General features: G+C 39.0%; 1 protein-coding gene across 3 annotated transcripts in view; it reads left to right on the forward strand.

Moving 5' to 3' along the window:
* The window catches only part of LOC103371463 (glyoxylate reductase/hydroxypyruvate reductase), a 16,331-nt gene extending 3,705 nt beyond the window's left edge, over positions 1-12,626 (forward strand). The window contains exons 2-7 of one of the 3 annotated variants that reach the window (XM_008300799.1): positions 6,301-6,468; positions 8,896-9,274; positions 9,734-9,905; positions 10,068-10,246; positions 10,340-10,436; positions 11,821-12,626. In XM_008300799.1, coding sequence (XP_008299021.1) covers positions 6,352-6,468; positions 8,896-9,274; positions 9,734-9,905; positions 10,068-10,246; positions 10,340-10,436; positions 11,821-11,977 — 1,101 coding nt within the window. In that variant the 5' untranslated portion in view covers positions 6,301-6,351 and the 3' untranslated portion in view covers positions 11,978-12,626. Of the gene's footprint in view, positions 1-6,300; positions 6,469-7,384; positions 7,456-8,624; positions 8,643-8,895; positions 9,275-9,733; positions 9,906-10,067; positions 10,247-10,339; positions 10,437-11,820 lie in introns of those variants that run through there. The other 2 variants (XM_008300815.1, XM_008300808.1) reach the window with 2 other exon arrangements.
* The last annotated feature ends 258 nt before the right edge of the window (positions 12,627-12,884 follow it).

The raw sequence follows: 12,884 nt of genomic DNA on the forward strand, positions 1-12,884 counted from the left end.
GCGTGACAGTGAGGCAAGAGAATGAATGAATGGAAGAGCTTCAATAATCCCTGAGGGGAAATTCTGTTCTGTACGTGCAAATATGATTACACAGGTGTCCCCTGTATCAGTAGACAAAGTTCAGTGGATACCAGACTGGAGCCGATGATCCTCCAGCAGTCAGAAAACAAGAACAGCTTCAGAGGCGACCTGTGACTTCACCGCCCAGCGCTGTGCGTCATGAGCAGCACACTAATGCTCAGCCTGACTGGATTACCCAGCAGGTGAATTTATTCTCAACCAGAACATGCTGAGTGTTGCGTGTTGAGCTTCTTCGGTGCAATCAGAACAACACAGGTGTCAGTATGTGTGGGGTTTGCTGCTGTGTTTCTGCAAAACAGGAGCACCTGCAAAGAGGGAAATCCTCTGAACCCATCCAAGAAAAGCCCAGGAGGAAAAAAAAAACAACCTTAGGGAAGCCTGAGTAACTGGGGGCAGGTGTTAAAGCTATTTGTCACATTTGTGTAATTTTCAATCAGAACAATGTCCTGCTGGTGTCCTCTAACGAGATCAACAGGTTGTCACCGTGCAGTTTAAGCAGAAAGAGCTGAACCATGAGATGTCAGCAGAGAGAATAAACTAGAGACACTTTTTTTTTTTACAAGAGTGCACAAACATTCATGCATAAAAGCTATGTTTTCTATACAGCAATTACACATGCATTTACATTTTAATCTCTGGTTGTTTGGGACTTACTACGCTCACAGTCCAACAGCAACAAATACATTTTCATAGCAGGATCTGGAAACATGCTCAGAACCAAGGGGCATGCATGCATGTAAGATAATATTTTAACAGGAAGGAAAATTAAAGAGAAACTAGGATGAAATGCCTGAAAAGATAAATGTCAACATGCTCCAAACCAGAACATCTGCTATGCTACAGTTTAGAACAGGGGTTGGCAATCCTGGTCCTCGAGGGCCACAATCCTGCATGTTTTAGATGTTTCTCTCTTCCAACACACCTGATTCAAATTATCCGCTCATCATCAAGCTCTGCAGAAGCCTGATAACGATCCTGATCATTTGAATCAGGTGTGTTAGAGGGAAGAGAGAAACATCTAAAACATGCAGGATTGTGGCCCTCGAGGACCAGGATTGGAGACCCCTGGTTTAGACATATTCACACTTTACCTGGGTATTTTCATTTCATGCACCTTTGTACTTCTAATGAACTACATTGCACAGGAAAAGAATGAATTTGCATACATATGTTTGCATACACAACACATGGTATGATCAGCTTAACATATAATGCATTTGAGCAGCAAATGGTCCAACAGAATGTAAAGCAGTTCTAATGAGCTTTCAAACGACTAACGCAATAAAAAGCTGCAGACGTAACTAAAAATTACTGGTATGAAATAATACAACATGCACACGGGCTGTTTTTTTTAAACCTCTGATGCTTTAAGTACATTTTTCTGATAATACTTGTTGTTGTAATCTGATAAAGTCCATTTTTACATTGCAAGTAAGATTTTGAATGCAGAACTTTTAAATATTTGTGTTGCTCCTTGACCAGGGTCCGGAAACGTGTTTAACACCTTAAGTTATACAAACCATTAATTCTAAAAGTTGAAATAGACACGGGATACTGTGCACAGGTTTGATGATATGTGTGAAAAAGAAAAACCTCAACAGAAAATAAACAAATTCAAAACATCAAATTCAAATGTTGCATTTTCGTGAAATTCATAAACTCTCAAATGCAAATATTACAAGTGACATTTTGACTCTTGAGAAACAACTTTTATTATTTCCTATAGAAAATTGTTATCTGTTTAGAATGTGACTTTTTGTTTTTTATTTTTTATTTAACCTTTATTTAACCAGAAAAAGGCTCATTGAGATTAAAAATCTCCTTGACAAGAGTGTCCTGGCCAAGACAGCCAGCAGCACAATTGACAGACAGACAAGGTCACATCCACACAGACATCATACTCATAATACATGGTGAGATCACATATTGAAGATAAGAAACCAACATATCAGTACAGATCCGAAACATAACTAGCAAAATAATCATCTGTTGAAACATCTACAGACTGATGATTTTGCCTCCAAGTCAATTAGGAGCACTTGAAGTTTCAGGTCTTTTTGCAATGTGTTCCAGGTCGAGGGAGCAGCGAATTTAAAAGCTTTCTTTCCCAGTTCGGTTCTAGCCTTAGGAAAAGACAGTAGCAACAGATCCTGGGACCACAGACTGTAACCACTTGGAGCTTTTATACAAATAAAGACCTGTAAATAACGAGGAAGCAGGCCTAAACTACATTTAGAAATGAAAATATGCCAGTGTTTTTACAACAATACACGTTTGTTTGTTGTTGTGCTGTTTTACTGCATTTTACTTCTGCAAGAAGCCAAAAAGACAATAGATAAGACACCACAATATAAATCTAAAAAACCTTGCCAAAGTCATCTGCATTGGTTTATTGTTTTATTTTTATCTGCTCGGGGGAGCCATGAAAAGCAACTACATCTTGTCTTTAGGGCTCTGTGGTGCTGATAAGCTGAGTCAGGACGGGCCTGTGGACTCACGTCAGCAATCGATTATGGAGTTTACTTAAGGAGTTTTTCACTCACTGTCTCCTCTGTGCTGCACCATGACAACCGTTTAAAACCCGTCACCTGACTGCAGGCATGAGACTCTTGACATGCCACACAACTAAATCTGTCATCAGGAGGGACCGCAACAGAATCGGCCCTTGGACACCCTGGTGCGATATAGATAATACTTCCATGTGATCAGAGTAGAGCACCGACAACAAGAGGCTAAATGCTGTGTAATGAAGCAGAGATATAATTGCCGTGTCTATCGTGTGAGTCAGCACTTTGCTAAAAGGCCACCTGCTGTCGGATGTGGCGGCAGATGGAACTGGAGCTTGGCTGGAGGTCTGAACTGGCTTAATGAAAGCCTGAATGACTCCTGGCCGGCTCCGATGGACAAGAAGAGAGAAGGTTGCAGCTTCATGGACGACGAGGGAGGTAGATTTTGGATGGGAGGAGCAAAGAGTGAAGGACAGGAGGAGAGGAGTGAAACAAATTTAGAAGTGAAATTTGGGGGGGTGTCCAGGTGACAGATGAGTGGAGAAAGAAGTAGGAGAGGAGTGACAGATACAGGTGTGGAGGAGGAGTGAAAGGACAAAGGGATGAGCAGACACTTTAAGTTGAAGTGGAGAGATTACGCAACAGAGGAAAGCAGGTACAGCTGATCTGCAACTGTCTTGCACACATGACCTCCACTGATGTTCTGATGCAGGAACACGCACACGCAGGCGATCGCATCAAAGCAAACCCCTCAACCTTAGCTTCTGCGCACCGAATCTGCAGGTGGGCGATGCAGCAGCAGAGTCTCAACTGCATATCCACACTCTAAAAAGTAATTCAAGGACCTATTAAATGCATGGTTCCAAGATATTCATCCAATTCACTGATTTAGATGAACCTTTTAAGTTATAGACATTATTTTGATGGGTTGGGTTGACGCAATAATGTCGGTAATCGCATCAACTGAACATTGTGTGTAACTTTGACTCAAATTTCTGCATGAGTTGATTTAAAAATAAATTTAAGTTAATGCAACTTAACTTTTGAGTTCAGGACTTCAAGACCCTCCTCTGTCACAACATGCCTGGACATTTTCAAAAGGTTAAGGCTGGTATATAAAAATACCTTTGATTAAAAAGGCTAATTCCCTTCATGCAGTGTAGTTTACTGGTTTACTGGTTTTATTACAAGTTGCTGTGACTCAGAAACAAGCAATTAAAGTTAAAAAATGATCTCCAGAACTTACCCTTGATTGATACATTTGGAGACTCGCAACAATCGCAACGTCTAGATATGAGCGTGAGTGAAAAGAGGCTGGATGCTGGTCTTTAGGAGCACGTGTGCTTTGCAAATATTTCACAGTTTAAACAAAGCACCTTTTTGTTTTAAGGTATTTTGGAAAATAAGGTTCCAAAATTAGCAAAAGAAGTGCGCAAAAAGGCAACCAACTAATATCAGACAAATCCCAATGTAATTTATACTAAGAGAGATCTATCCCTCCAAATTTCCTAAATAGGTGATGTGACCAAATATTTACACATTATTATTATATAATAAATATAACATTTTATTCTCACAGTATAAATGCACTTGAAAACAGAGTGAGACACTTCCATCCAATAACGCAAAAGTAAACCAGTTCCTCAGTTTTATTGAGTCCTTTGGTTGTAACATCATGTTTATGAGGCGGGTTGGAGGGTATTGCTTTTATTGTTTTTATTGTTTTTTTTTTTTTTATTGCTTTGTCAGTCCCTCTGTTGTGTTAAGCACTTTGTGTTACATTTCATTTGTATGAAAAGTGCTACACAATAAAGTCTGATTTATTAATTGTATATAAACTAATCCATCTTTACATAAAATATTCTTGGGACTTATTACACGGTGCGATTTCCATCTTATTAGTAACATAACATTAAAGAGGCGAAAACTGCTGCATAAAACTGTATTTATTTATTTTTTCCAACTTGCTTTTCACTCTCGAGGCCTTTAAAAATTCTTGCAATAAACCGTACATGAACTAAAACTCAGAGTGCACATATTTCTTCGTTTTAAGGAATCGCATGACGCAGATCAAAAACCAAACATGTTGCAGACCACAGTGCATTTTGCTGCTGTCTGGAGATTCATAGTTTTAGAAAACTTAAGCTTTCAGCCAGAGCAGTGAAAGCGGTCTTAATGCTGCCACACAGTCCCAGCTCAATGTCTTAATGCCACCTAGTGGTTACATGTTTAAAGGTGTTTTGGAGGAGTTTTATATGCAATGTATTAAACATTTGGTGAAACGTTACCAAAGCTCATCCAGCAGCAACCAGCTGGACTCAAGTTTGCGTGCTGACTTCACACACGTTTCAACAACACATTTCATGAACACCTCTCACTCATTGTTGTCAGTGTTTCCTGTTATCACTGAATGATCATCTCCCAGCCTCACTCTGCAGGTGACATGTGCAGCATTGTCACAGGTGGTTTAGAAGTGTTTCACATGAAACTTTCAAAGCAACTCAAACTATATCGGTTTCCTTTTCTTGATGTCAGAACTTTGGATTTTGTGGTTTCTGCAGAACATCTCCTTTCTCTTCCTCTGTGAAGCACTTTGAAGCTGCAGTTTTACAAAATGCTACTAAATGACGCAAACTTACTTTCTTGAGGTGGAGGGAATATCGGCTGCACTGTGATTTGATTCTTTAATGAAAAAAACCTTCATAGCCTCTTTTGGAACACGTTAATGTGAATTTAAACACATTTTGCTAATACGCATGCATAATTTCTAATCATACGCCCACTGTTTTCTCATTGTTATGATTTGCATATCAATACATGCATGTGATTATTATATTTTTTGCCATTAATCCACCTTTTCACAATGTACAAATATCACATTATCATAAAGTGTGTTGATGCTTTTTGCACACATTTGGTCACAACTGTCCTTGCCAGTTTGCATACACTTAAAAAGCACATTTTCTCCTTCTTTTAAGATACGCTGCTCTCCCAATTATTATTTTCTGCTACAGTTGCTTAACTTGCCCTTCAGGGTAATTAGTTTCATTCAACCAAAACTGAAATTCCCAGTGAATTCAGGGGAAACATGAAAAAACTAATAAGATGAGGAGAACCGAGTGGAAGGAATGACTGAACCAAATATAATCAGCTCCGTGTACACTCTCTTTGTAAACAGTGGAGTATTTAATGACCTTTGATCGCTGTCCCACTGCTTAGTTTGATGCACCAGTCACCACCCCGGAGCCTCCGCCTGCCCGCTCGATGTGCTCAATGAATTCTTTCTGTTTGCTCCTCTTAAAGCCAGAGGGAGTGGATGGCCCACTGGGCTGCTGTTACTGTCTAAATTTGAATCTGCTTAATCTTCACCTAAAGTAAAAGGGAGGAGGGCTTTATTCAAGGCCAGCTGAATATCTGCCTCTGCCCCTTTTCTCTTAAAAGCCAGTTTTTACTCCAGAATCAGAAAACAGCTTCCAGGTGAAACGGTGAGAGCTTCAATAACTTTCAATGAAAAGAAGTTTGTCCTGAGTTTGTTTGGGGTTGTTTAGTTGACAAACAAGTATCACGTTAATCATTTACCTGCAGCAATTTAACCTACGGACTTCAACTGCATGCATGTTTTTAACATGTTTGACATATAATGTGCATTCTATTATGTGCTGCAACTGTTAATTATCTTTTTAATACTGTAATCTCGATTTTGTGATTGCAGTTTCTCCTGGGGTTATATTACTCTTACAATATCACCAACTTTCCAGCCAGTATGACATGTCTCCTCTATGTCCGCTGTGTGAGGAGACTGTGGGCTCCAGCACCAGGATACCGGCTTCTTAAAGTGGCAAACCTGCACAGATCTGTGCATCAGCTGCTACACAGAAAGGTACTGTCCAGTTGGAAACTTAACGTGAAGGCATTTATCACATGCTGTGATCTGGTGACACATAGTGTGACAGTATGGAGAATATGCAGGATGCAAAACGTGGATGGAATAAGAAGACAGGGTTAAGAAAAGGAGTGGTTTCAGCCTGTAGGTTTAGAATATATTATATATATATCTCACTAAAATTACAAAAATAGATGACGAATGTATTTATCAAATGGAAAATAACATCACAAACTTGTAAGTATAAATAGCCATAACACTTTTTTGACATAAAAATACAGTTAAATTACATTCCAAAGTATTGGTTCTGTAATTTTACATAAATTAGTTTTGTAATCGCAGACATTTTTCCACAAAAACACAAATGATCTCATGCAAAATTAAGGCTAGAAAGTGCATTTCAATTATTAGCTGTTCAGCTGGTGACACATTCTCACCGCTGAGTTAATCCTCACCCTGGTCTGGTCAGGGTTCGGGTCAGGGTTTGGCTTTAACGGAAAAACATCAGATACAGTGACCAGTACACAGAAACTGCTTTGATCGGTGACTATAGGAGGCCACCTTAAAATGCAACTTTACTCTGACATCTGTTGTGTTGTAAAGATGCCATAAGTTGGAACAGCAAACACCTTTTAAACTTTTACCCTATGTTTAAAATTTAATTAAATAATATATACCACATTTATATTTGTTCAGAGAATATAATATCTTTATTATTATTATTATTATTATTATTATTATTATTATTATTATTATTATTAATAATAATAATAATAATAGTGTCCTACAATTTTTAGAAGCTTGTTTATTTGTTATGTTATCATATGATATGCTATGTTTTTTTTTGTTTTGTTTGCTTGTTTTTTTAATCAAAAAAACAAAAAAAAAGCACTTAGTTTGAAATTCGTCCAGCTATCTAAGTAGTTCTTCCTGGTTCAACAGGAGAAGGAAGCCACTGTAAGAAATACTTGTGAGTAAACTCAGGTCAGTTCCATTCACTGTACTTCCAGTTTTTTTTGTAAGTTTTAATGTTTTTATCTTTCATGTCAACTTACGTGCGTCTCCGGAACGAACATTCTATGTGTCGCGAACCTCCCCCGGAACATTATAGCAGTGCACTAGTTGTCGTCCCTCATGCTAGCAGGGTTAGCATTTAAAGCAGGGCAGACACTGTGGCAGTTTTATGAAACATGTACGAAGCGTGAACTCATTTTATACGCTGAGTTTTAATCTGGAGCTTCTCTGTTCACACTGTTAATGTTAACAACCGGCCGCCATGACCGGAAATACAAAGACAACTTTTGTCCACTGTCTGTTACAATAAAGTTTTTTCAAACAAGATGTCCTCAAAATAGAGAGAGGCAGAAGTTACACGGCCAAGTTTAATTGTTAAGTTAATTGAGAGTAAACTGCTCAGTCTTAGCACATTTGAGTGACTTAACTGTTACAGAACAATCATGGCTGCTAAGGCACTTTTGAATATTTTCATTTTTTTAAAAAAGGCTTTGTTTGAAAGATGGGAAGAAAACTCTCTGTGCGTCTGTGATTGATAGCGCAGAGCAACACTGTGACTGTGCAGCAGTTGCAGCAGAATAATGGATAAAATGAATAAAATGATGAATGAATAAAAAATATTCATATTAAAACAACTCAATTGGAAATTTGGCTGTATTAAAATACAATGTGTTTGAGCACAGAGAGCAGGAGAGAAGCTCACCGATGTAAACGACTGAGTTCAGGGCACACTGAAGGGGGAAAGAAACCCACACCCAGTCTTTGTTTATTGGTTTCAAATAGGTCTTAACATTTCCACAAAATGTTAATTTTGAGGACTTCTATTAAATATAAAGTAAACCCCTAATCTTCAGCTCCTCAGATGCTGGGAGTGTTTTTTGGTTTGCTGTTGCTGCCAACAGACGAACATTTGGTGGCTGAGACATTTTAGCAGAGTTAGCAGAGGCAGCTCAAGACAGTAAATAAATCTGCTGGAATGCGACTCAGCTGTTCATTCTGAATGAGTCACCAGGGAAGCAGCAGGCAGTGAGGAGACAGGATGGTGCTAAATTTGAGCTGGATAATTACTGGTTCCTCACTTTGTACGTGAAAACTGGATGAAGTTCTCTCTGGCTTGCAAAGGTTTAAGGCAATCTAGTGGAGAGGCTTCAAGAATGGTCCGATTCTCACAACTTCTATGTTATACTTTTAAGCTTTTAAGACATCCATCCATCCATCCATTATCTGTACACTGCTTAATCCTCACTTGGGTGGTAGGGGGGCTGGAGCCTATCCCAGCTGACTCAGGGTGAAGGCAGGGGACACCTGGACAGGTCACCAGTCTATCACAGGGCTCTTTTAAGACAAACAAAACACAACAATAATGGATTTCACCATATGCAACCTTTAATGTCTGCTACTTCCCACCAGGTAATGGCGGAGGACAAACCATGGGCTCTGATCTCAGAGGTGGGCGAGCAGGGTTACTTCGAAGACCTTGCTGACATCATAAAACGAAACTTCAACGTTGTCTGCCTCAAAGACTTTCAACAAAACCCGCAGCTGCACGGCCCAAAAATCCAGGCCGTGTTGTTGTGGAACAGCTTCCCTACTGTCGAACCTTCACTGCTCAGTTTGCTTCCGTCGCTGAAGGTGGTGGCCAACGGAGGAGTGGGCATCGACCACCTGGACGTGCCGTACATCAACAGTCTTGGTGTGAAGGTGACCAACACGCCCGGCGTGGTGAGCAACGCCACCGCAGATATCGGTATGGCTCTGCTGCTGGCGTCAGCACGGAAGGTGGTCGAAGGTGAGGTCGACGGTTAACTGAAGCCAAACCCAACGTGAAACAGTTATAGTGCAACCCTCAGAAAATAGAATGTATGTATAGATTATTGGTAGAAGAAGAAAAAGGCAGAAACTTTTCGATTCTTTCAGATGTAGAAACTAAAATCCAAACTCATTTAGAGAAAAATGGGTTCTTGGTCTTTTTTTCCCCTCTCTTGGTAAATGAAAGATGAATACCTGAATCTACAACATAATTTAGAGTAATATGGTTTGAAGAATTTTGCTTCATTCCCATACTGCCTCTCATAATTATCATCATCTTGTCTCTTGCTTTATGTTGTACAGTTCTGGTGACATACTGTATGTAGTATAAAGTATTTACAGCTCACAACATCTTAAATACTAAGTAATCACACGAGGATAGCAGAAGTAAATAATGTGTTAGAAACCCGTTCAAGTGTTTTGGTCCATCTCCTTGTAGGTCACCACATAGCCGTTGACCCGAAGACAACCCACCTACCACAATGCCTGATGGGAGATGAAGTCTCTGAGTCGACACTAGGGATCATCGGAATGGGAGACATCGGATACAAAATCGCTCAGAGAGGCAAAGGGTTTGACATGAAGATCCTGTATCACAACAGAAACAGAAGGTAAAAGACAGTTTAAAGATACATAAGGAGTTTAACTGAGAGGTTTTGGATGGCAAAATGTCACCTAAAAAATCCAATGCGACAGTTACTTGTACATAGATTGCTACTGAGGCATTAGAGCAATAAATCAACACGATGTTTGTCTTTCTGGGTGCTGTTCAGGAGTGTTGAGGATGAGCAGGCAGTGGGGGCGACTTTCTGCAAGAACATGGATGACCTGCTGAAAGAGTCCGACTTTGTCATGCTGGCGGTGAACCTGACGCCTGAAACCACAGGACTGATCAGCCACCAGCAGCTGTCCCTCATGAAACCCACAGCAACACTGGTCAACGTCAGCAGGGGTGGGAGTGATGCGTTTCCTTCCCTTTTCTAATCTGTCAAGCTGTCCTGAAACAGCAATAGTTGGTCTAATTTTGTCTCTGTTTATGTTTCAGGTCGAGTTGTGGACCAGGATGCATTAGTCAAAGCTCTGCAGTCTGGAACGATTCGAGCAGCAGCTTTAGACGTTACTTACCCTGAACCTTTACCCAGGTACCGTCTCTGTGAAAACACCCACACTCTCCAAACACTCTGATGCATAACATAATCCTTATACACTTTAAGTGAACACTGTGTTCTGACATGCAAGATATGCAGAACCATCAGTAGTTTTAAAAGGTAAATAACATTACATAAACATAAAGTACACAATATTCAGTATTATTCATTATTTTTTTATGTGATTTTTGTACTTTGATGATGGATTTGTACATTCATGTCTTTGAAGCTGTTTGTCTTTTAACTGAAATTGCAGAAACTGATAATTTTAAACATTTGGGATCAGCACAAAAGCTGCAGATACAGCTTTGACCGATCACTGTAATATTTTTGTAGTGAATGTGTTAACACGTGGAACAGCATCAGTATTCATTTTGAGTCATACTGGCTGGATGACTAATCCAAATCCTGTATTTTAGTATTGTCCTTCCAGCTCTGTTATGATTCAGCGCCCAAAGGGAAAGAGAAGTAACATAAAAACAACCAGATGGTCACAGTTGTACCAAAGTTGGAAGTGTTTTAGTGAATAATAGGTTTTTGAGATAACAACATTAAATCAGCACAGGTCATGCGCAAGGAGGAACAGAGGGCAGTGGATGCTACTCAGAAATAACAGGTTGATACAAACAAAAGGTGGCTATCTAACTGAAAGTTTTGAACCCACCTACCTCATCTTTATTATAACTAAAGGACTCAAAATAACTCACTAACCAAAAACAAAAAGTACAGAAGTAGAACCCAAAACCTGCCATCTAAACATTTACTTACCTGCAAAATGTGCTTATAAAAAACTCCTTAACCAGGTCCAACACATGTTAATATAGATATAAAACCAGGACACGGTTAATATAAAAACAAAGGGTGAAGGACCACAGTGGCTCAGGACTGTAACAAGCTCTATTTTGGTCTCCACCACCTGTTGCTGCACCTCTGAGAAACCCACTGCCAACTGTTTGGTAGCGTACAATTAGTGACCAATAAATGAATACAGAGGAACGTTTAGCTTTAGCTTTAGAGTCAGTGGAAATCAAAACGAAGCTAAAAGGAGAGTGAACATTGGGCTCGTATTTGTTAAATCGATGGAGACACGATTCCACATTAAATCTGATGTTACTCTGTGTGCTGAATGCCTTGGTTGACATGTTGTGTCTTGGACATTGTTCCAAAGCTCCCACAAAACTCAATAAATGCATTTTTAAAATATAAATCACTGGACATTTCTCAACCTCTAATGCCAGCTTTGATATCCTTTAAAACCCAAAAACCTAAATAGAAAGAATTGATCTGTCCATCAGTCTGCGCGTAAGACTTTATTTTAACTGATGTAATACAAGTGAAACTCCTCCTCTTAACATGTCTTCTGCTTGATTCTGTGCAGGGATCATCCTCTCCTCGGCCTCCCTAACGTGCTCATCACGCCCCACGTTGGCACCAACACTTACACCACAACAAGCAAGATAGTACAGCAGATGGTAGACAATGCTGTGGCTGCGGTGAAAGGCCTGCCTGCTCCCAATGAAGTCAAGCCGAAATAACTGAACTGATGGCACACTATCTGTCTGCATTGACAAGTGTTGATCTGTTGGCACTTGTGTTTCACTGTGAAATAAAGGAATAGGTACTGTTATTAACACATCGATCTGTTTTTGCCTGTTTAGTTGCACCTTGTGTGATTTACATGAATTCTTTCATTTGTCACAGCTTGTTTTCCTACACAAAATCCCAACCATGCATTTAAAAAGAATAAATAAAATCTCACTATTAATAGCTGGCAGTATATTTGTAGGTAACAAATATAGTTCTTGATTTATAGTTGATTTAGACTTTGTAATTTGATGAATCAAGCACAATATTTCTGGTTGAACAAAGTGCTTCCTTTTGTTCTTATTAGTTCTTCGTGTTTAATCTCTCACTTCATTTAACTCTGATTAATCCAAAAACTGTTCAGAAACTCAAGCTCATACTAAAAAACTTAACAGAATAAAGGGAAATGTCTTGTCCAGAATGATAATATAGTGCAACCTGATGTCAGATATTTTATTGTATTAATTTCATGTGTTACGATGTGTTGTTATTGTTGTCACAATACTCATGTTAATTAATAATCTTCGTTTAGCAGGCTCTTTTAAATTCGAATCCCACGAATATGATGCTGCAGTGTTTTGTTTATCAATAAATATCCATATGTCACATCTCTCACATATCTCTATGTTATAATGATTTCCTGTTGAGTAATATTTGGATTAAAAAAAAAAAAAATCTAATACAGTTTATGTCAGCGTCTTTAAGGCATGTTAATGTCTTTAATTGCATTTTTAATGGATAAAAAAAACATAACTTTGCTCTTAGAAATTATTATCATTATTAGTATTATTATTATTACGATCTGTTCTCTGATTTTTATAGTATAAGATCGCGCTGTTACTGAGTTGAATATCTCTA

The sequence above is a fragment of the Stegastes partitus genome, unplaced genomic scaffold (assembly GCF_000690725.1).
Source record: "Stegastes partitus isolate 25-593 unplaced genomic scaffold, Stegastes_partitus-1.0.2 Scaffold34, whole genome shotgun sequence".
In the NCBI taxonomy this organism is placed as follows: Eukaryota; Metazoa; Chordata; class Actinopteri; family Pomacentridae; genus Stegastes; species Stegastes partitus.